This window comes from Hemitrygon akajei, chromosome 22, assembly GCF_048418815.1.
Source record: "Hemitrygon akajei chromosome 22, sHemAka1.3, whole genome shotgun sequence".
NCBI classification, from domain to species: Eukaryota; Metazoa; Chordata; class Chondrichthyes; order Myliobatiformes; family Dasyatidae; genus Hemitrygon; species Hemitrygon akajei.
The window spans coordinates 28,619,789-28,645,117 of NC_133145.1; the positions used below are offsets into that span (position 1 = coordinate 28,619,789).

General features: G+C 40.2%; 1 protein-coding gene across 1 annotated transcript in view; it reads left to right on the forward strand.

The window, feature by feature from the left end:
- tbcd (tubulin folding cofactor D) overlaps positions 1 to 25,014 on the forward strand; it is a 250,865-nt gene extending 225,851 nt beyond the window's left edge. Inside the window, exons 34-39 of the mRNA XM_073025892.1 lie at positions 347 to 424; positions 8,844 to 8,933; positions 13,930 to 14,017; positions 17,882 to 17,991; positions 23,352 to 23,436; positions 24,538 to 25,014. Of these exons, the coding sequence (XP_072881993.1) occupies positions 347 to 424; positions 8,844 to 8,933; positions 13,930 to 14,017; positions 17,882 to 17,991; positions 23,352 to 23,436; positions 24,538 to 24,558 (472 nt within the window). The 3' untranslated portion in view covers positions 24,559 to 25,014. The remainder of the gene's footprint in view (positions 1 to 346; positions 425 to 8,843; positions 8,934 to 13,929; positions 14,018 to 17,881; positions 17,992 to 23,351; positions 23,437 to 24,537) is intronic.
- The last annotated feature ends 315 nt before the right edge of the window (positions 25,015 to 25,329 follow it).

Sequence of the window (25,329 nt, forward strand, 5' to 3'; positions counted from 1 at the left end):
CCACAGCCACTACTCCCTAAACTGACTGGAGATAATGGAGGAAATGCCTTTTGCTCGATTGGCATATATGTTCAAATGTGATGCATTTGGGCTAGTGAATGATGGAACATTGCATTCTGGTGATCTCACATAAAACCATTCCAGTTCCATTTTATAGGCTGTTTTAATGCTCATTGCACGTTTTTGTTCTACTTTTTGATGATTTTTCTCCAGATGTTAACCAAATAGTAAATCACTTATTTTGAAAAATAATGCTTATTTCTTAGCCTTTGAATTTTTAAATATCTTTATTACAAAGATTCAATTCTAATTTTCCACTTCCTTCTGCATTAATAATATTTTTCAGGGTGTCCATCCCTCTGTTAAAGATGCTTGACCAGATGCTGGCTAATGGATGCTTTGATATTTTCATAACAAATGAAAGGTATTTATCATAAGAGACAAAGGTCTGCTGGTATTTTACAGATCTATTCTTTTACCAGTTTATGACCTATTGCTTCAGTCTTTTAACATATCCGCATGTAAATTTGAAACAATTATAAAAATAGGATTTTCTATTCTTGAACAAGATTCCACTGCTGCCAGAATTTATTATAAGCACTTCTAAATAAATCATCACAAAACAGGACTGTGACATAAGTTTAATAAATTTGTCACCATACAGTGCCAGCTAGTGCCTTAAGTATATTCTATGTAATTGATGTATATTGTGATGTACAACATTCATATCTTGAAGCTGTTCTCTGCAATCCTGCAGAAATTCCAGTAGAAAGATCCAACAGCAGAAAGCCTATTCTGAAAGTGCTGTAAAGCTGAATTAAAACAAAACCATTTAAGTTTCTGATAATTGGGTATTTACTTAAATCTTGTCTCCAGAAGCTATAAGTTTCAAATAAATTTTTACTGAGAAAATTTAAGTTATTTGTACCAATTTAACTCCACAAATTGAGTACCATTAACTCCACAACTAAAGTAATGGTATAGTCTGTGGAATTTTTTTTCAGTTTTCTGCATTTTAATAAATACAAGCATGAACACTGCTACATTTCATGGGGGGGGGGGTAACATTAGTCGCTTACTAAATGCATATTTATTTATTTATTTGACAGATGTCAGAACTGTCAAGTAATAAGACCACTAAAACAGAAATAGTAATGTTCAAAAAATAAATGTTAGCATAAGAAATGCAATTTAACATTTCACTGTGAAGTTTGAGTCAAGATAGTGAAACTTCCCTCTGGTTTGTGAGCCATCCCATCCCGACAGACATCTACCCATCAAACACATTCTTTCTTCTAGTGGGACCCCTATTCAGTTTTCCAAAGGAAAGGCACCTCCAAGTTGGCTGAATGCAACTGACAATGTACCTATTTAATATTATCAGTAATTCCTGCAGATATTTTAAGAAATACCATGAACTTTCAAGTGAAAGCCAAATGTTATAAAAGATTTGCCAGCTATAAATGTTTTATGAGGGGCAACTCATAAAATTGTTTTTCCCTGATCAATTAAGGAAATGATTTCTAAGATTCCACATATTGTTACCATTAAGTTTCAAAGGACTGAAAACTTATTGAGCCCTAAGTTGTGGCAACACGTTCTACTTTTATTTTAAAGACCACCCTGGGCCATGCCAGAATAGATTTAATTGACATATTGCTTACCTTTTAAGTAGATGCTCTGTACTGAGGGCACACATGTGCTTGATTCAAGGAAACGAAAATGGAAAAGTATTTTTTTCTCTTAGTACAGATTTTTTTGTAGGTATTTTGCTTTTTCAACATATGGAATTTTCTCAGCTGCTATCAAAGTGCAATTTGATACATTTCATATATTAACAACCCACCACTTCTTCTCTACCGCTTATTTGGAGTGGGTGATTGACAGAGGAAATTAAAACTTTGTATTGCAATGCAAAAAGACAATGCTGCATAATTGTCTTGGTCCTGATATTTATCTTATCAACGAAGTGGTTCAAGAAAGTATCCTAAAGAAGGAATGTTAAAATAGACCAAATAAATCAAATCAATTGTTAACATGTATTTGCAGAAATGGATTTAAACATGAGCTGAGGATGTGAGAAAATTTATATTGCAATTTTGTTACCACTGTTAATCTGTATTTCCTGTGGTGTTTTCATCTTGCCCTAAGCTCTTGATTGGTTTACTGCATTCAGAGCATTTCCTACTTAATATTATATTGTAGCGATGTGCTACACACAGCACTGAAATAACGACACGCAATCGGTAAGTCGTTTCGAGACTAGTTTATTCAAACTTCCTGGTGCTGGTATTTCAATCCCTAGCGCCCGCCCTCTCCGGGCGGAAATGACGTCAGAGGTGCATTACCAAAGTCTCCCCCTGCGCGCTGGCTATTTGTGAGCCAGTTCACCTGTGCAGAAAGTGGGTCGCCACAAACCCCCCCCCCCCCCCCAGAACCGGCAATACACCCCACAATGTCCTCAGTCTGGATCAGCCTCTGTTTGGGAGGTCTGCCTCTGCGCCGTGGTGCCTGAACTGCAACCGGCTGCGCCAAGTCCACATGAGCTGGTTTGAGTCGGTCCACCATGAAAACCTCCTCTCTCGCCCCAATGTCCAGAACGTACTTGGACCCGTTGTTGTTGATCACCTTGAACGGCCCCTTGTACGGCCGCTGTAGCGGCGCCCGGTGTCCGCCCCTTCGTACAAACACAAACTTACAGTTTTGCAGTTCTTTGGGTACATGGGTCGGGGTCAGTCCGTGCTGTGAAGTTGGTACGGGGGCCAGGTTGCCAAGCCTTTCACGTAGCCTGTCCAGGACTGCTGCGGGTCCTTCCTTTTGCCCCCTTGAGGCTGGTATGAACTCTCCCGGGACGGCCAGGGGTGCGCCGTACACCAACTCAGCCGACGAGGCATGCAGATCCTCTTTGGGCGCTGTACGAATTCCAAGCAGGACCCAGGGAAGCTCGTCCACCCAGTTAGGTCCTCTCAGGCGGGCCATGAGAGCCGACTTCAAGTGACGGTGGAAGCGTTCCACCAGTCCGTTGGACTGTGGGTGGTAGGCAGTTGTTTGGTGCAGCTGCGTTCCCAACAGGCTGGCCACAGCCGACCACAGGTTGGAGGTTAACTGGGCACTTCTGTCGGAGGTAATGTGGGCCGGTACCCCGAAGTGTGCTACCCAGGTTGCGATCAGTGCTCGGGCGCAGGAATTGGCAGATGTGTCAGTGAGCGAGACTGCCTCTGGCCACCTCGTGAACCGGTCTACCACCGTTAGGAGGTACCGCGCTCCTCGGGACACTGGTTGGGGGCCCACGATATCCATGTGAATGTGGTCGAACCTCCGGTGGGTGGGTTCAAACTGCTGTGGCGGGGCTTTAGTGTGCTGCTGTACCTTGGCTGTTTGGCACTGCGCGCACGTTCTGGCTCATTCACTGACCTGCTTGCGAAGTCCATGCCGCGCAAACTTGCTGGAGACCAGCCAGATGGTTGTCCTGATAGATGGGTGCGCCAAACTGTGTATGGAGTTGAAAACCCGCCGCCTCCAGGCTGCCGGGACAATGGGGCAAGGTTGGCCGGTAGCCACGTCGCACAGGAAGGTCCTCTCACCTGGGCCTACGAGAAAGTCCTGCAGCTGCAAACCCGAGACTGCGGTCCTGTAGCTGGGCATCTCGTTGTCTGCCTGCTGCGCCTCCGCCAGTGCTGCATAGTCCACCCCCAGGGACAGGGCCTGGACAGCTGGTCTGGAGAGTGCGTCCGCCACGACGTTGTCCTTTCCCGAGACGTGCTGGATGTCCGTCGTGTACTCCGAGATGTAGGACAGATGTCGCTGCTGGCGAGCCAACCAGGGATTGGACACTTTCGTGAACGCGAAGGTCAACGGTTTGTGGTCCGTGAACGGGGTGAACGGCCTGCCTTCTAAGAAGTACCTGAAATGCCAGGTTGCCAGGTATAGTGCCAACAGTTCTCGGTCGAAAGCACTGTATTTGAGCTCGGGTGGTCACAGGTGTTTGCTGAAAAACGCCAGGGGTTGCCAGCGACCCTCGGTGAGTTGTTCCAGCACCCCACCGACTGCTGTGTTAGATGCATCAGCTGTGAGGGCGGTAGGGACGTCCGTTCTGGGGTGCACTAGCATCGCGGCGTTTGCCAAGGCTTCTTTTGTTTTAATGAAAACGGCGGTGGACTCCTCGGCCCAGGTAATGTCCTTGCCCTTACCTGACATCAGGGCGAACAGGAGGCGCATGATTCGGGCAGCTGAAGGGAGGAAACGGTGGTAGAAATTTACTATACCCACGAATTCCTGAAGGCCTTTGATTGTGTTGGGTCGGGGGAAATGGCGGACTGCGTCTACCTTAGCGGGCAGAGGGGTTGCCCCGTCTTTAGTAATCCTATGGCCCAGGAAGTCGATGGTGTCGAGCCCGAACTGGCATTTGGCGGGGTTGATTGTCAGGCCGTATTCACTCAGTCGGGCGTAGAGTTGACGGAGGTGGGACAGATGCTCCTGACGACTGCTGCTGGTTATGAGGATGTCGTCCAAATAGATGAAAGCGAAGTCCAGGTTGCGTCCCACCGCGTCCATTAACCGCTGAAACGTCTGTTTGGCATTCTTTAGGCCGAACGACATGCGGAGGAACTCGAAAAGGCCGAAAGGGGTGATGAATGCCGTTTTGGGGACGTCGTCCGGATGCATCGGGATTTGATGGTATCCCCGGACGAGGTCCACTTTGGAGAAGATCCGTGCACCGTGCAGGTTTGCTGCAAAATCCTGAATGTGCGGCACAGGGTAGTGGTCCGGTGTCGTAGCCTCGTTCAGCCTACGGAAGTCGCCGCATGGTCTCCAGCCCCCTGTTGCTTTGGGCACCATGTGCAGGGGGGAGGCCCATGGACTGTCGGACCGTCGTATGATCCCCAATTCCTCCATCCGCATGAATTCCTCCTTCGCCAGGCGGAGCTTTTCTAGGGGGAGCCTTCGTGCGCGGGCGTGGAGGGGTGGTCCCTGGGTCGGAATGTGGTGCTGTACCCCGTGTCTGGGCATGGCTGCCGTGAACTGTGGTGTCAGAATCGATGGGAAGCCCACCAGGAGTCTGGTGAATTCGTTGTCCAACAGCGTGATGGAGTCCAGGAGTGGGGCCGGCAACTTGGCTTCACCCAGGGAGAACGTCTGGAAAGTCTCGGCATGTGCCAGTCTTTTCCCTTGCAAGTTGACCAGCAGGCTGTGAGCTCGCAAGAAGTCCGCCCCCAGGAGTGCTTGGGCCACTGCGGCCAGTGTGAAGTCCCACGTGAACCGGCTGGCGCCGAACTGCAGCTGCACTGTGCGGGTGCCGTAGGTCCGTATCGTGCTGCCGTTTGCAGCCCTCAGGGTGGGTCCTGGCTTCCTTTTGCGGGTGTCGTACCCCGTTGGGGGCAAGACGCTGATCTCCGCTCCGGTGTCGACCAAGAAGCGGCGTCCCGACTGTTTGTCCCAGACGTACAAGAGGCTGCCCTGGTGGCCAGCTGCCATAGTCATTAGCGGCAGCTGGCCCTCGCCCTGGCTCTTGCAGGGCGGGCGACAACGGCGGGCTTTTGTGCCCCACCACTGGTGGTAGAAACACCACTATTCACTGGCCTCACTCCTGCCTCTGTGTTGTGTGTGCTCCCCTGCCGGGCCTGGTCTGGTCTGCTGTTGGGCGCGTCGCCTGGTAATCTGACCAACGGACGCCACGCTCTCCCTCTTGGCTTTCCACAGCATGTCTGCCCGGGCCGCCACCTTCCGGAGGTTGCCGAAATCTGTGTCGGCCAGCAGCAGATGTACATCCTCGGGCAGTTGCTCCAGGAACACTTGCCCGAAAATGAGGCTGGGCTTGTGTCCATCAGCCAGGGACAGCATCTCGTTCATCAATGCTGACGACAGTCTGTCTCCCAAACCGTCCAGGTGAAGCAGGCGGGCACCCCGCTCACGCCATGGAGGCCAAAGGTCCCAATGAGCAGCGCCTTGAATGCTTCATATTTGCGTTCTTCCGTGGGCGACTGTATGAAACCCGCAACCTGGGCGGCCGTCTCCTGGTCAAGGGCGCTCACCACATGGTAGTAACGCGTGGAATCAGAGGATATCTGCCAAATCTGGAACTGGGCTTCTGCTTGGCTAAACCACGCGTGGTCGCAGCATCCAGAAAGTCGGCAGTTGTAGCGAAACTGCGTGAACAGATGAAGAGTCGGTCATCTTTGGTCCAAATCCCGTTTGTAGCGATGTACTAATGTACATTAATGTAATGTATATAATGTACTAATATACTAATACACCAATGTAGCGATGTGCTACACACAGCGCTGAAATAACGACACGCAGTCGATAAGTCGTTTAGAGACTAGTTTATTCAAACTTCACGGCGCTGGTATTTCAATCCCTAGTGCCCGCCCTCTCCAGGCAGAAATGACGTCAGAGGTGCATTACCAAAGTCTCTCCCCGCGCTCTGGCTATTTGTGAGCCGGTTTGCCTGCGCAGTAAGTGGGTCGCCACAATATCTAGCTTTGGCTTTTATTTCCAGTCTTCCTGTCACAGAAAATGTTCAGCTGCGCACAAGGCCCAGAGCTTTTTGTGCTCTGACTAGATTGTCTTCATTCTGCATGCTTTACCATTGTGATGCATGCAAGCAAGAACATTGTTATTCTGTTAGTGGGGAAATTTCAAAGGAGGAGTCAGGGGCTGTTTTGGTGATTGGAAGTGGGGGGTTTGGTTATCAGGCTAGCATTATGAGAAGGTTCATACTGGTAAGATGATAGGGCCTGGGGCAGTGAAATTGCTAAAGGGCTTGGGCCAGCTATATAGATAAATGGGTTGGGCTAGAGGATAAAGCAGTTAGGCCAGGGCAATTGGCTGGAATAAATTTCACCATTAATATTTTAAGATGATGACTTTCAAAAAGATTCATCAGTAGAGGATTTGGGCCAGGGAAGTTCGTGGTGTTTATGGCACTGAGGTTGTTAGAGGGTTTCGGGCCAGGGAAGTCATGGGATGTATAGGGCAACAAGAGGGGCAGGATCTGAGGGACAGTACAGAGAGTAGCCTGGAGAGATTATCTGACTGGATGAACCCACAGGTGAGCGGGGATTTGGGTTAAGAGTCACAACATTCATTTCGCTAGATTGAAGGAAGACTGTGGCTGCGAAGGCCACTAGATGAGTTTGCATGGGAGCCGAAGGCAGGATCCTACCAATAGTCTTGTAGTAGAATCTAGAAAACAATCAGCTTGTTGTCATTGTGAAAGATGTGAGGTAATTGAAGTATTCACATGGGTGGAATTCAGTCACCAAATAGCTGTTAAGAGATGGGACATCATAGTGATGGACTGAGATCAGTTGGAGGTTGGCTATTGGTAGGGGTTACTATGGGGTGAATAGAAAGGGGGAGGGGCTGTTAGAGTAAGTACATGACTGCAGGGGCTTATATTTGTACTTTCCAGTGAGGTTCAGCGAGTAACTATCAATAGCCACTTACTTTTAAAATTATATTTCTTGTTATATATAATGACATTGAAGATTGAAATACAGTTTATTGAACCATTGCCATGCCAGTTGACTCATAAGAGAACAGGGATCAACTCTATGTTAATATAATTTATTAGCATGGTACGTAGTGAATTAACACATTGGGGCATCAGGGCACCCAATGACTATTTTTAATGTATATTTTTTATCAATTAAATTGGTCGATCAATCTGTTGGATGAAGACAGGACAGTAAATCACAACAGCATAAAAACACAATAAAGTATTTTTTCACTTGCAGTTCAATGGTTTATGTATTCTTTCAGTAGTCTGAAGTTTTCTATAAGCTATAGCTCAACATTTAGTCACTAAAACTCTTTGTGGAGCTAGTACATTGTTTAATTGATAAACAATTAATTGCTTTTGTTGCAGCATGTTGAGTTCAGAAGTATGTAATGTACCTGGTCAAAAGATGGAATACTGGTCTTTAAGCTGGAGAGAGGAGAATAGGTTTGCTAACAGTTCTAAATGAAATGCAGACCCTCATATTTAAATGAGTCTGCTGACCCATTTGAAACCATTAGGGAAATCCTGATTACCCATATAGTATTCACTTGATGTATAATTACTGAGTCTCAGAGAAGTGGTCCAGGATTTTGCACTTTAGAGCTCTGAATTATTCGGAAGTTACTTTGTAATGATCTTCCTAGCAGGTACTTCCAGGAATCACTGAAATCTTTATATGGGGCAAACTAACCATTCTTATTACCAGTTGTGTGTTTTTGAAGTACGATGGTAGTAACCCCAAAGGAGGATAGGGAATTAAAGTGAAAATCATCTGGAAGCCTGAAAGATAGGAAACATTTGCAGGCTGAACTAAAGTACTCCTTGATACAGTCACCTAGTTTGTTGTTATGTCTCGCTTTTGTAGAGAAACCCTCACCAAGAATAACAAATACCATACATTAAATTGAAAAATAGAAGTAACTTTTTTCGTCAGTAAATGCAACACTTGCTCTTTTACCTCCTCCCTTCCCAATATCTAGAGCGCCTAACTTTCTCTCCAGCTTTAACGAGTTAATTGTACTATTTAGATGGCATCTGTACATCTCTTTTGCTTTGCAGTATCAAATGTCTTTCCATGTAATGTCTCCTGCCTTCCCACTATGATACTCCTTCCCTTTTGTTTTTCCTTCTGCCTTTTCTTTGCGACATTTGTTCCATTGCCAACTTTTTTCTAGTTTAGATATATTTGACCAATGCTGGTGAAAGGAAATAATGGTGACCAAAGGGCATGTACAATTGAAGATGCTCTCCAGAATAATGGTACACCAGTTTTACACTGAAGACAGCACAGGTACAGTTCCTCTGTATTTTTGATGTTCTGTTTCTGTTTGTTTTTCAGCCATTACTTTGCTAAAGAGTTACTCTCCCTCTGCAAGAAGGAAATCAAGAAATCTAGAGATGTCCAGAAACTTCGAGCTAGTATTTCAGTGTAAGTTAAAACAGATTTCCACCCATTTGTTCTGAAATTCTTTCCTTGTTGCCCATGATTGAATTGAACTGAATCATTTGAAGCTTCTGTTGGCATGATTGTTCATACTATATGGTTTAAGCTGAACAAATTGGACATGAATCATATAAGATTCGTTATCTATGTTTTAAATAAAGTATTTCACTGTGTGGTTTATGGGAGGAGGTGACGAATTAGTTGCTGTGGAAATGTATTTGAGTAAATACACCAATTACTTTGTTAGTAACTTCATATGAAATGGTAAGAGCATTTCTGATGCTCCACATTGTCTTAACTTCTCAGCTACCATTATCCTAGCTTGTAGGAAAGAATTTTGATGCATGAAGGTCGCTGAGCTGTTCCTTGATTTCCATGAATAGGATGAGAGCTTTCAGACAATGAGAACCACTGAGGGGTTTGAGTGGAATAAATTGCTCTCTTCAGAATTGTGCAAACACGGTAAATAGTTTAACCACAAATGAAACAGAAAATAGATTAAGAACTGTCAGGTATAAACAGTTTAAGCTTTGTCAGGATCATCTATATTAACTGCTTTAATAATATTCTCTCTCCTATTGCTTTCTGATCAGCTGCAAATTTCCTGTCATTGTAATTATATGTACATTGGATTTTCTCTTGGAAGTAAAAAGCTTCCAATGTAATAGTAAAAACAAAGGCTTTGATAACGAAGGCTTAGCCTGTTGCTGATTAGACTTGTTCACAAAGCTACTCAGTTAATCATTGTGATTAAATAATGTTTTAACAATGCAGTGATATTCTTTATAAGGTCTTTGTAATTCAGAAATCTAAACTGCATATTATAACAATATCATCTTGCAAATTAACTGCTATAATCTGTCTCTGTTATGATCAGCATCTCATTTCTACTTAATTTTTTGCACAAAGTTTGCAACCATGATCAACAAAAATCAAAACTATTCTCTCCCAAGTTGATTTTGTCTTTTCTTCTATTTGCATTTTGGGAAATGAAGCTTTATTTTGATCTCTTCATCTACTATTTAAATATGGGGCAAACATTTAAAAATGTACTTTCTTTATACAAGATTAAATCAGATTAAAATTAAATCTGTTTTGATCTCATGGTGATATGGTAAAATCTGCAGTGCATCAATGTAAATCAAAGAGTATACTATAAGTTTATTTTCAGATATACAAAGAGTAAAAGAGTAAACATTGGACCACTGGAAAATGAGACTGGAGAGGTAATGGGGGAGAAGGAAATGGCAGATGAATTGAATAAGTATTTTGCATCACACCGCTGTGGAAGACACTAGCAGTATGCCAGAAGTTTGAGAGTGCGAGTGGGGAGAAGCGAGTGCAGTTGCTATTACTAGAGAAAAGGTGCTTGGGAAACTGAGAAGTCTGAAGGTCACCTGGATCAAATGGACTACACCCAAGGGTTCTGAAAGAGGTAGCTAAAGAGATTAGTAATGATCATTCAAGAATCACTAGATTCTGGAGGACTGAAAAATTACAAATGTCACTCCACTCTTCAAGAAGAGAAGAAGGCGGAAGTAAGGACATCATAGGCCAGTTAGACTAACCTCAGTGGTTGGGAAGATATTAGGAGTAGATTGTTATGGATGAGGTTTCGTGATACTTGAAGGCATATGGTAAAGTAGGTCAAAGTCAGCATGGAAAATCTTTAAGGAAAAATCTTGCCTGACAAAACTTTTAGAATTCTTTGAGGAAATAACAAGTAAGATAGACAAAGGAGTATAGGTGGATGTTACGTATTTGGATTTTCAGAAGGCTTTTGAAAAGGTGCCACACATGAGTCAGCTTAACAAGATAAGAGCCCATGATATTACAAGAAAGAAAGGGAGCTTTGTTCTGGTTGGATGCTGATGACTAGTGGTGTTCCACAGAGTTCTGTGTTGCGACCGCTTTTTATGTTATATGCCAATGATTTGGATGATGGAATTGGTGGCTTTGTGGCCAGGCTTGTGGATAATATGTAGATAGGTGGAGGGGCAGGTAGTTTTGAGGAAGTAGAGAGGCTACAGAAGGACTTAGGCAGATTAGGAGAATGGGCAAAGAAGTGTCAGATAGAATATAGTGTCAGAAGTGTATGGTCATGCACTTTAGTAGAAGAAATAAAAGCATAAACTATTTTCTAAGTGGAGAGAAAAATGAAAAATCTGAGGTGCAAAGACACCTGGGGGTCCACATGAAGGATTCACTGAAGGTTAATTTGCAGTTCGAGTCTGTGGTGAGCTCTCCACAGACTCATTTCAAAAGGACTAGAATATAAAAACAAGGATAGAATGTTGAAACTTTATAAAGCACTGGTGGAGCTTCACTTGGGAGTATTGTGAGCAGTTTTGGGCCCCTTAGAAAGGATGTGCTGACACTGGAGAGGGTTCAAAGGAGATTCAAGAAAATGATTTTGGGAATGAAAGGCTTGTATGAGGAGGAATTGATGGCTCTGGGCCTTTATTCGTTGGAATTTAGATGAATTTGGGGGGGGTGGATCTCTTTGAAACCAATCGAATGTTGAAAGGCCTAGATAGAGTGGCTGTGTAGAAAATGTTTCCTATGCTGGGGAAGTCTAGGATCAGGGGCACAGCCTCAGAATAGAGGGAATTCCATTTAGAAGAGAGGTGAGGAGGAATTTCTGTAGCCAGAGAGTGGTGGAACTGTGGAATTTGTTGCCTCAGGCGGATGTGGAACCAGATCATTGGATGTTTTCGCGACAGAGATTGGTATGTTCTTGATAAATCAGGATGTGTAAAGTTATGAGGAGAAGGCAGGAAAATGGGATTGAGAGGGAAATCACAGTGGATATAATTTGTCATTTTTGACACTGATCAACAGAAAAAGACTCTTTTGTGTCAAAGTGAAAACAGAGCCTTTTTCTGTTGATTGGTTTCAAAAAAAGCCGAATTAAATCCATTGTGATTCTATGTTGTAAAATAATAAAATGTGGGGACTTGCCGGGGGGGGGGGGGTTAATTCCTTTTATAGGCACTGTAGATAACAAGATGGGGTGATTTAACCAATTGGCTTCTTGAAGGATTTAAACTGTGCTTTTCCCTGCTTTATCACAAGAACATGGGAAGAAATCTCTCTTCAACAAGCATTTTTTTTCCACTTGATTTAACTAGAACTGTCAAACATGCGAAGAAGAAATCTGCCAAACAAATCCGTGTGTTGAAATTAGTGCACTGACTTGAATATGCTAAAAATTATATGCAAGCTTACTTGCTATAAACTGTTCCAGGGTAACTAATTTTAGGTTATTAAGTTAACAATGTCATAATAGAGACGAGCATACAAAAGTCTCCAGTGAGTTTAAGTATGTATAAGCAGTAAAATTTGTACCATGCACCATGCAATATAAGGGCTGAATATCATGCACCATTTAGGAAAAACAATTAAAAATACTCTTATCGTTTGAAACATTATCATGTATCGGTGTTACAAATGAATAACTAACCCTACATGCAGTTCATTTGACGTGCACTAGTTATATAAAACAAAACTGAAGATCAAAGATGTGCAACGTACTTACCAGACTGAAAATTTAGTTTCAGCAAGCAGCAGCAGCGTAGGATTACAGTTTTAACATTATTCATCTCACAGGTTGTAAATACATAATTATCAGCAGTAGTGACAGAATGGATAAAGTAAAACCCTATTACATGTCGGTGCAGGTTTGGGACAGGCTTTATATTTTTCAACATGCTAATTTCCCGTGGGAAAGTAAAAGCAGAAAACTAGTTTCTTGAAAGCTTCTATATTTCAGCACTTTTGACAGTGGTGGTAATTAAGTATTTATCATTTTGTACCTCAGGCATGCAAAAATTGACCAGCATTTTAAAGAAAGCCTGTATTCCTTATTTAAATGTCAATGTAAACTAGTGATAGCATAGAGGGGGGAAAACACATTTGTGTTATCAACTTGCAAAAATAGCATGAAGCAGAGTTGAGTGGCTGTTAAAGTGTTACATTGTTTAAAGATAATGATTGCAGTACTTAATAAGAATTGTTTAAATAATTTCTGAAAACGGAGAATTAACTTGGTTCATCCTTTTCTAAAAACGTTTGGTGCCTTGATTGGACTGGAATGTACGTGAAGTATATTTTAATGTTGTTTGTAGTTCTGAGAATTTTATGTAAATTTAATGTGGATTTGTGATTGAATTGTATTGTGAGAATTAGTGATCAAAGTTAGAAACCTCAGTATTTAAAATTAGATTAGCTCAATACATTAGTAATCTGAATGTAATTTAGTTATATGCTTTGATAACCTTGAAGTGTTCAATGAATTGGATTTTACAATTTATTTCTTACAATATTTTCTATTCTGTTGCTACCCTGCTGTTGGAGGGTTGGTGTAAATTGTGTGCGGTGCTTCGGAAACGAATAAAATTATGAATATGAGTTAGATGGCACAAGAAGAAATACATTTGAAAACATTATTCTTGTTTGCAAAACAGAAAGAACTAGCTTATGTGAAATCTGGTATTAATCTAAATAGTTAATTAGTTTCATGGGTCAATTCTAAGGTGAACTGTGAGACTGGTCATTGAAAATCAATTCTATACTATAAATTTTGGTTTATTACTTGCAGTTAAATTTTTGATGTACTTTAATAATGCGTATTCTGCATAGATATTTAAATAATATGTGGAATAACTGTTAAATTTGGTGAAATAACTGTAATAAGATCTTTGCGAGATTTTACAATCTTAACCATGAAACCATCTGTAACATAGGCAGAACACTGTTCAAGACCTGAGCTCTTAGAACTTGATTATTCTCATTTTCAGAATTTCTTGCCGTTAAGTAAGGGTGTGGATTACACTGGAAAATATGAAAACTGTTTTATATATGGTTTCCATCCTTCTACATTATTCTTCAAGTTGCTTATGAAGAATTATCACTGATAAAATCTGATTAAAGTTTGTGTTCTTAGATGATAATATATAGTCTCATTTGGGTTGCTTTGCAGGTTCTGTGGTCTTATTCAGTTCCAAGGTGATATCAGAAAAAACATCCTTTTCGAGCTCTTGTTCTTGTTGTGTTATCAATTTCCAATAGTAAGTGTTACTTAATTTATTTAAGAGTATCACAGAATCTTGTGTCCTACCTTTAGCAAATAATGAACAACGTATAAAGGTCAGGGTGGAGGATGTTTGTAGGCAGATGCTCTGACATTATTATCACATAGTTATCATGAAATGCACAGATAGAATGCACAATGTGAATGCAATAATCCATTTATTTAAATTCAGAATTTTTAAATGCATATCTAAATATTAAATATAAAAATATATGATGCAATTCACCAAAGGTGTCTTATGTAATTTAAACATGTTGCTTTTCTAAGAAGCAAATCAAATAGAAATAGCTACAACTACTCTGAAACATAATAAAACTCTGAATAGTGAAAATGCGTGAAAGGTATTTCTAGGTTTATATTTGTGTGAAAATGACAGCAGATTACATCTGGAACAGTTAATGCTTTGCTTCAGGCTCAGTAGTTGGTTGCCATGACACCAAATGTGTAAGGCTGATGATAATCACCTAACAAACACGAGGACAGTAAATCCATCAGAGCTCAGAAAGGGATTTAACAGCTATGCCATGCATTGTTTGTTTGGTCATTATTACTCCAGCAGCTGGTAACTTTTATGTGGTCGCTGGAAAGGGTCCAGCCTCAATTCATTTTTTTATTAAAAAAACAGCATCCTGCTATGAAGGAAAATTTGACTTAGCAGGTGGCATTTAAAGAGAAATTATTTTCTTTTATTTTTCTTTGTTAATACATTTTTTTCATGCTGTTTATTGCACCCATTTGAAATACAGATGCAATTAAAATGTGCAATTAGTGCCTGAAGCGTATTTTAACTTATGACATCAAAAATTCAAGGTAAATGTATTATCAAAGTGCTTATGTCATCATAAACAACCCTGAGAGATTAATTTTCTTGCATGCATACTCAATAAATCCATAATAGAATAATAACCATAATAGGATGAATGAAAGACTGCACCACCTTGAGTGTTCAATCAGTGTGCAAAAGACACAAACTGTGCAAATACAAAAAGAAAGAAATAATAATAATAAATAAGTAAGCAATAAATATTGAGAATGTAAAATGAAGAGTCCTTGAAAGTGAATCCATAGGTTGTGAGAACATTTCAATAGTTGAGTAAAATTGGTGAGACCCGACGCAGACTGAGAGACCATTTCGCTGATACTGGCACTTATCCTTGTAAGCGGAACAAGTGCTATATCTGCCCTTACACTTCCTCCCTCACCGCCATTCAGGGTCCCAGACAGTCCTTCCAGGTGAGGGGACACTTCACCTGTGAGTCGGCTGGTGTGGTGTGCTGCGTCCAGTGCTCCCGGTGTGGCCTTTTATATATTGGTCAGACCCGACTCAGACTAGGAGACATTTCGCTGAACATCTATGCTCTGTCCACCAGAGAAAGCAGGATCTCCCAGCGGCCACGCACTTTAATTTCACGTCCCATTTCCATTCTGATATGTCTATCCATGGCCTCCTCTACTGTCAAGATGAAGCCACACTCAGGTTGGAGGAACAACACCTTATATACCATCTGGGTAGCCTCCAACCTGATGGCATGAATATCGATTTCTCTAACTTCTGTTAATGCCCCCCCTCCCCTTCTTACCCCATCCCTGATTTATTTATTTTCCCCCCTCCCCTTTTTGTTCTGTCTCTGCCCATCACTCTGCCTGTTCTCCATCTCCCTCTGGTGCTCCCCTCCCCCTTTCTTTCTCCCTAGGCCTCCCGTCCCATGATCCTTTCCCTTCTCCAGCTCTGTATCCCTTTTGCCAATCACCTTTCCAACTCACCTTCACCCCACCCTCTCCGGTCTTCTCCTGTCATTTCACATTTCCCCTCCCCCTCCTATTTTCAAATCTCTTACCATCTTTTCTTTCAGTTAGTCCTGATGAAGGGTCTCAGCCTGAAACGTCAACAGCGCTTTTCCCTATAGATGCTGCCTGGCCTGCTGTGTTCCACCAGCATTTTGTGTGTGTTGCTTGAATTTCCAGCATCTGCAGATTTCCTCTTAGTTGAGTAAAGTTACTGCTTTTGCTCAAGAGCCTGATGGTTGAGGGATAGTAACTGTTCCTGAAGCTAGTGGAGTAAGTCCAAAGGCTCCTGTTTGTTGTTGTTCAGTCGATAAGTCGAGTCCAGCTCTTTGTGACCCCATTGACCACAGATATGGAAGTAGATTGCCAGGTCTTTCTTCCACACGGATACTGCTGCTGCCCAAGTTGGAACCCGGCTGGTGTTTGAACTTAGGGCCGTCTGCCTTAAAGTTCAGTGCTGATGCTACTACACCACCAGCACCTGTACCACCTCCTTAATGACAGCAGCAAGAAGATAGCATGTTCTGGGTAGTGGGGTCACGAATGATGGATGCTGCTTTCCTGCAACAGTGTTTCAAGTAGATGTGCTCGGTGGTGGGAAGGCTTTGCCTGCAATGGATTGGACTGTTTCCACTACTTTTCGTAGGATTTTCTGTTCAAGACCATTGGTGTTTCCATACCAAACTGTGATGCAGCCAGTCAATATAGTCTCCACTACGCATCTATTGAAGTTTGTCAAAATTTCAGATGTCATGCCAAATCTTCACAAACTCCAAAGGATTTAGAAGCCCTTTGCAAACTTTGTACTTATGTGCTGGAACTTAAATGGAGTTTTATGCAAAGCTGAGCATTTTCTGATATTTGTACCCAATTCTGTATGCATTAGTGTTTTAGTCCAGTTCAAGCTAGATTGAAAATTTTGTTGTCTTTATATCTGTTTTGTAAGATTAGACTGTAAAATAACAAGAACTTAATTATAAATCTTGGCAGTCCCTGGATTAAATAAAATTGAACACGAATGTTTTAGAAAAGAAAAGTTACAGAACACAATACATGATTTTAGGAAATGGAGATATTTAGATGCATAAATGGATTAACTTCAAAGGCAGTTATAGTCATCTTTAAAGGGGAAGTGATTAGGAAAAAATCTAGTAATTGTAACTATCAATGTGCTTTTGTTTTTCAAATTAGTTAATGAAACAACTAATTATAAAGCTTTCTGGGTTCATTAATTGAGAAAAATTGATTTATTAGAAGGAAGCAAAATTGAGCAGATCCCCTTGCAAATTGCTATGCAAACTTTCTGATTAGACCTAAGTGTGGTTTTCCCTGTTGAACCTTGACCTTATGCTTTTGCTATTCGGGATGAGCTGAAATAGGAAGCACTAATCAGTAAACAGCTTTGAGACAGACTAATCACACCAGCTTTAGTTAATTGTCATATGTTTAGATTTTCAAAAAAAGTCGTTTGATAAGGTATCACATAAAAAATGACAAATATTGTGATGATATAAATATTTATATTTTTGGATGAATCAAATTGGGGGATCTTAAGCAAAAGATAGTTTATAAATGAATACAATAGGGAAGGAATAAGAAATTTCTTTACTCAAAGGATGGTTAAAATATAGAATTTGGTCCGGCAGGAAGTTAAGTTAAGTTAAACAGCTTAGTTCCTTTGAACAGTAATCTAGGGAATACACGAAAGAAAAACTAGTAATTATGTGCTGAAGAACTAAGTTTATGTCAATAAAAGGAGTATAAATGAGCATAGACAAATTCCACTGAAGTACATAATTGTTTGCTGTATATGTAATATAATTTATTATCAAGTCAAAATTTGTTGGCCTCTGATTATACTAGCACTTAATTCTCTGAAATATTAAACATAATGACACTAAAATACCTATTTCACCGGTCCTAAAGAAAAACTAGCATTGATAAATTACACAAATAAAATGTTAATAAATGTAGTTTAGGGTTAACTTGTGTCTGATTATTCTATATTTCAAACATTGAAAGAGGAGAATTGTTTTGTAATTCATGTTTTGAGCAGATAAGGAAGACAGCTGCCAGCCAAATGTATGAAATGCTTTTAACATATGATGATGTCATTGATGCCGCGATATTAGACGAAGTGATGGCAAGCCTTAGCGACAACAACTGGTAAGTAGCAACAATTGTGGAAGCAGGCCTTGCACTGTGCTCAATGTCAGTTAGCACAAAAATGAGGGACACCCTTCCGGACTAGAGAAAGTATAGCTGGGGTGCTTAAAAAAGAAAAGACAGACCATGAAATATCACTGGCAGATAAGATTAATGAAAATCCTAAAAACATTTTATGTATATTAAGAAGGTAACTATGGAAAGAGTGGAGCCCATTAGGGACCAAAGGGGCAACACCCAAGATCTTCCATGAATATTTTATCCACTGAAAAAGACAATGTAGTTGAACATTTTAAATTGGGTCTGTGAAATTCTTGAGTACATTAGATATCTTGGTGGCTGTGAAAGCAGATAAATTCAACAAGGTACTAAGATGAATACTATACTGATGTGGGAGGCAGGAGATTGCTTGGATTCTGGTAGAGGCATTTAAATTATTTGCCTCAGAAGAGGTACAGAATACTGTATGACCGCAAATGTAGTAAGTAGCCAGAGGAATAAGTAGATAATTATTGGCTGATGGTGGAGGAATTAATCAACATACAGAAACATTTTAGAAAGGGTCTGAGTGTAATTGTAATCCGGCAGCTAGTGGGAGCAGGTTAACTCAGGACATTTATGAAATATCTGGATAAGCATTTGTGTCACTGAGGCATTAAAGGTCACAGACCATGGTCTTGTAAATGGGATTAGCATAGAAGGGTTGATACGGGCATGGTGATCCAAAGGAATTGTTCTGATGTTTTTATGAATCTGTAACTCTCAGTTGGCCTTAATATGTTCTAAACGCCTCCCCATTCCCCAAAAGGAATAGCTATTACTAATACTGAAGAATAACTGAAAGGCATTCCAGCCCCACCTTTTATGTAGATCAGTGAAAAGACTATAGATATGAAAATTATCAAGATTGATCTTGTGAGCAAAGGCTGTTTTGGATTTTGCACTAGTCTACAAAGTGCAACAGCTTGAGTGATGGAGGAATTACTGAATATCTGTAAAATGAAAAGCAAAATTACCAAGACACTGGTATTAAAAGTACTTAAGTGTTTATCTTCATGTTAATTTAATCATCATCTTTTGGCACCCTTCAAATAATCTCAAACAGATAAAGGCACATGGATTTAAATTTAGAATAAAATGAAGGATTTAGAGGATTGCAAGTGCATTAAAGGATGTTTTATTATTTGTATCTGCTTTGTTGAGTACAGGTATTAAAAATTGTGAAAAACAATAGGCAACTTTAAATATGCATTTATGGAGAGAATGGTTGGCCAGTCTTAGTGTACAGTCAGTGTGTTCGAGTATTCCTTGCCTGCAGACTTCACCATCACTACTTGCCCCCAGATTCACAATTAAGTACAGAAGTTTCTGATCAAATAGAGCTGAGGTACCTAGATACACTGGCCTCTGAGGCTACGTCCACACTACACCGGATAAATCCGTAACCGAAGCTTTTTCTCTTCGTTTTTACCCTCTGTCCACACTAAAACGGTGTTTTCATCCCCCAAAACCGAAGCTTTTCAGAAACACTTTCCAGGGTGGGTATTCTTGAAAATGCTGCTCAGGCAGATCAGTGTAACCGGAGAAATCTGAAAACAGTATCAGACGGCAGCACGCTATTTCATTGTTTTCTTGAACGCAACCCTAACAATTTCAGAACAGATGGCAACGAGACTGAAGCCAGAAGAGTTAGAAAGGTACTCACCAAATACTTTGACCCATAACTTACTGAATAAATAAGTATACTCACTTTGCTCTGTTTTCTGTCCTTGCTCATATGAAGGTGGTTTACCTATTTATGCAAGTACTTCTCTGACAATAGATATGTAACAGCCTAATGTAACATTGTATGGAAATACTAGATAACACTGAAGCAGACATTAAAACATTTATACATTTAACAATTTAACATTAATTTAACAAAATTAATGCAACAGAGTTAGTCAGTTTTTCAATGTTCGTCATCAGCCGGGTCAATCTGTCCGTGAACTCCCTGTCGGTTGCCTCCGTACGCTCCAATATTTGTTTTTTTTTTACTTTTAAGTTCTCCTGCGCAAGAGGCAACAGCTGTCTGTCGTTTTAAGTTTTTCTAATCTGTAACTACACAAACACGCACTTTTACGGCGAGATTCGACACAAAACATGTCGCTTGTTTTCGGTAGATGTGTCCCGCGTATGCGCAGGAGGAGGAGTTTAGCCGAAATCTCCGTTTTAATGTGGATAGAGATATTTTCAAAAACGCATAGTGCGGACGCCTATCGTTTTTACGCGAAATCGGCGTTTTCAAAATTATCCGGTCTAGTGTGGATGTAGCTGATGCACCATCAATAACTCACTCTGAGACGTAAGAAGCGAGATATCGGCTTTTATTGACTGGAAGAATGAACAACACTACATCCTGGAGAATGAGGCCGGGCATCAGGCCTCAATCGCCTTTATACAGGGGTCTGTGGGAGGTGCCACAGAAGCAGTCAGCAGGAGTCTGTGGGAGGAGCCACAGGAGCAGTCCAGACAGGTATATGTAGTTCACCACAGTAGCCTCAGTTTTTCACATGCCACAAGTGGAACTGCTGAATGTCCTACTTATTTAAAGAGGTAGTTGTGGCCACTAACTAGGCTCTTTGTGGTCCAATCTGCTGATAAGGCAACCTTTAAATTTTTTTCGCCACCTTCAACTTGGGGGGGAGGAAGGTCTTGACTATAAACTTGCTTGGCAACTCTTTAATTCTCTAAGGGCAAGATTTACTCAAAATATAGGACTTCTTTTGCAATTTATCAAACTATAGTTCATGTACTATTATTGTTTGCGATCAAGCAGCTAGCCTGAAAAGATTTTAGCAACTAACTTTAAATAACAATTGAATACTTCCAGCATTTTTAGGTCCTTTGGTTAAAGTCCAATTCAAGAATCCTTGATATGTTTACACACTTCCATTCTTTCTACAATCAAACAGTAACACTTAATACTATATTAACAGGTTAAATAACATTAATCATAGAGCATACAAACTAAACAGGTAATTAAGGTTTTCATTAATGAATATTTTGCAAAATTTCAAAACTTTGCTTTCCCAGTCTCCCAACAGTTGTGATTTGTCGAGATAGCTGCAGGTATAATCTTGGTGTAGAATCTATGAGCGTACACAGGAGAAATGGGTATTGGGAATAGAAAGCTATGTATTAATACAGTTTTTTTCAGATGTAATTGATGAGATGGTTGTAAAATAAACAGCATCTGTTTCTCTATAGAGTACCACGTAGCTACAGTTAGTTTGGAATCAAAGTAAAAGTGCCATTCCAGATGACAGTGCATTTCATCTTGAAGGGATTTGTATTGCCACTTCATATGGGTTCATTTTGTGAACAGAGTTAGAGTGATTACTGCATCTAGTTCTGAAATGAATTAAGTACTTAATGTTACATAAACCAATCAGCAGGAACAAGAACCAATATATGTATTTGAACTATTGGAATGCTTTGGACAGAACAGAGATTTGCTTTGATTGACCAAAGCTAGCATTTTCTTCAATCTGTTTTGTATTTATTAACTTCATTTTAATTAATAACCTTTAAGAAATGTCCTAAATTAGTTGAGCATTTGTTATAAAGTATACTACAATGAACTGTACATATTACTTTGTCATAGTTTTGTGGTATTTACAGTTAGTGCTGAAATGGTGCATGCCTTGCTCACATTACAGAAAAGAGCCACAGCAAGCTAGTGATCTCTCTGAATTGTTCATATCCTTTTCTGCCTGTGATTTCTGTCAGATGTTGGTTCAAAGAAATCTTTTGTGTCTGTGTAGTTCATAAACTAAGTAGGATATTGTATTAAAAATATTCAGATAATAAATGTGGAAGAGTACAAATCTTAGCTCAATATTATAGATGCATCATGAACTGTTGAATGTGCACTGATTGAAGTAGAGTCAGAAATATCAGTTTATAAACCTAGTCAAATAATGGTACTGGTTTGTTATTGTCACATGTATTGAGATAAAGTGAAAAGCTTTTCTTGTATACTGTTCAGGCAGATCAATTCATTACACAGTCCACTGAGGTAAACCAATAGCAATGCAGAATAAAGTGTAATAGAAACATTTTAAAGTGTTTGAGAGGAAATTACATCTGTAAATGTCATATTTTAAGGAATTAGAATTCCAGGCAGTTGAGGGATGGGGAAGGTAAGAAAAATCAGCCATGTTTGAATTCTGCTCTTGTGTATTTGATCATTTCCTGATCGGTGAGGGCTTCAAAGGATATGACGAGAAGTGTACGGAGTTGAGTGGGATCTGGGATCAGTCATGATGGAATGACGGAGCACACTCAATGGACTGAATGGCCTAATTCTGCTCCTATGTCTTATAGTATATCTTATGGTCATTTCCTTATTTCATGCACTATTAAATTTTCATCACACAACATTTTCAGAATATTTTCCTGTAAATCCAGTTTAGAAGTATCTAATCTACTTTGAATTAATGGACACTATAACTGCAGCCCATTGATGCTGCTGAATTGCTATACTCCTAAATTTAGGAAAATCGGATAAACTACTTTGACATCATTATTATGTCCGCAGCATGTAATCTAAGTGAAGTGCTACAGTGTAAATTTAAATTAATTATCATGGTATTAAACACAGAAGATGCTGAAATGAGACACAAAGTTAACATTTCTGTCAAAAGTCTGTTGGCTTGCTTACATGCAGACCAACAAATTTCATTTTAAAAACCTTAATATTTTTAGAATAGTTTTGGAAGTAGGTTGAATAATGGTGGAATTCTGAAACCCATGCACTCCTGTTACTAATTTTCCATTCTGTTTGAAGTACAAAATAATTAAGTATACTAAAAAATAGTAGAAGTATGACTGCTTTGTGTTTCTTTTGCAGTGGAGGCTTTGGAAGAATGCAGCAAATTTCTGCATTCAAGGCTCTTTGACTATTAAATAATATCTCCATTATTCCAGTCTTTTATAATAACTAATCTTCCAATGTTGTATTGTTGGTATTAATGATTTACAACACTTACAAAAACTAAAGCCCTCATGTATAGACGGACTGAAACCTACTGTTGCAATTTCTCTGCCTTGAACTTAAATGTAAAGAATTTCATATCTTTGTTACTGAATACAGGGAATTAATTTTGAGCAATTAACTGGGAGCGTGCCTGAATGTCATCCAAGGTTAAGGTTCAGTAACTGAATTATTTATATTATAAATGTGTTATTGTTGATTGTTCCAGCTCCTTTAAAATGTTGCTTTAATTAACAGAAGTTATGGTTCATGCTCACTGAATGTAATCTTTTGTAAAGCTGTTATAACTGGTTAACTTGCCTAAAATGTTCTTTGGCTGCAGGGATGCTGACCTTCCCACTGTGCGAGCTCAACGGAATCATCTTTGTGACCTGATGGGTGTTCCAAAACCAGTACTTGTTACTAAGGTATATTGGCAAATAATAGTTATATAGTAACAAGTCCTTGGTTTTACTTTTACACCATGTTCTTAAATGCATATTAGCCTTCCTAACATTTTCTTTTCTTAAAGATTTTGCTTACTGATTTAGGTTGTTAGCCGATTCTACTAGTCAGAATTATTTTTAAATGTGTGATTGATTGTGCATTTGTTCTAAACCATGGTTTTTTTAAAAGAAACAATTTTGTAGTAAGATACAAATACTGTACTTGCGTAGGAGAGTTTTCAAAGACAGTTCCAGGCAGGATCATGGCAATAAGACATTATTGATCATTTAAAATTAAGTGTAATCTGTATTGCCAAAATAGGCCTCTTATAGATTTGCATATTTATCTGTAGTTGGCAAAGTGGCACAGCAGTTTGTGCAATTGCTTCATGGTTCCTGGGAAGTGGGTTTCATGCTGACTTTGTGTACTGTGTGAATTGGGATGAGGTGCTTGCTTCCATACTGAATTATAGCCAGTGACTGCAGGGGTTCCCACTACATACTCCATTTCCCCCCATGTTCTAAACATGTGCTGTCAATTAACTTTGAGTACAAATGGCAAAAGAATCAAAAATGGGCATAGGAAGATAAAGAAAATGCAAGAAAACAAGTTGCAGGGCAACAAGAAAATAAGGGAGGGGCATGGAATTGATGAGATTACCATCTTGGAATCAACATGAACCCAGAGAGCCAAATGGTCTCTTGTTGTATCACAATTAGTATCTGAAAGCTCGATATTTTAGAGAGCATGACATCATAGCTCCTATTAAGACCATTCAATACTTTGGATTTTCAGTCTGGTTGCTTGCTGAAGGGCCAACTAGAAATCCAATAGGAAACTGTATTCAGTACAAACTATTCTAAATTGGTCAATTTTAGAAATAGTAGCATCTTTCAGATCAGAAATCTTCATACTAATTTGTACACTTGTTTTTCTAGAATAACTCAATATACTAAAACTTGAAAATCCTCAAATTTTGCAAAGCTAATTTTCAGCACAGTTCATAACTTATAACAATTATAAGTAACTATTTAGATTGGATCAATTAATGTGTCATCAATCTAATCTTTTTGTGACTGCAGCTGCATCAGGGCGTTCCATGACTGAAGATTTACCATGTGTCTGAACAGACAAGACATGCAGAGAGCCAAATGTGTATTCAGTCTACTACCCATTGGATGCCTCTCACAAACTGTTCCAATCTGTTGCCACTACAAAGCAAGATGACTCAAGAGCTGCTCAGCATGTGAAGGAACACACAAATAAAGAGTAGGCTGCGTTCAATCTCAACATTTCCCTCCAGATGTTGTTCTTGATGTGGTCATTGATTTCCTTAAGACCCCAAAGGGGGGTCAATCGCTGAATAAGTCAATACTACATGCACTGCTAACAAGTTCTTTGAACGCAGTGTTTGGATGCGACCCTTCACCCCCACAAGATGGCACTTTTGCTTCCTCAACATCATTTAGGTTCATTATACTAGAGCTGATGTTCTGTTGCTATCGATTACTCTGAACCTAAACTACATTCTTAAATAAAAATCATGAGTTTTACTTGTACTCTCAGGCTGCAAGTGAAGTTTCATTTAAACTATTTTTTCAAATCTAAATTTTATCTCCAAGTTATGGTGGAGAAACAGGTTGTTTTCATTTGAGCAAATAGAGCAGTACATAATGTACAAACAAGCTGGATGAAGTCAGCAGGTTGGGCAGCATCCGCTGAAACGAGCAGTCAACGTTTCGGGCCGAGACCCTTCGTCAGGACTGAAGAAGGAGGGGGCAGGGGCCCTATAAAGAAGGTGGGGGGAGGGTGGAAGGTACTAGGTGAAAAACCAATCAGAGGAAAGATCAAGGGTGGGAGAGGGGATAGGAGAC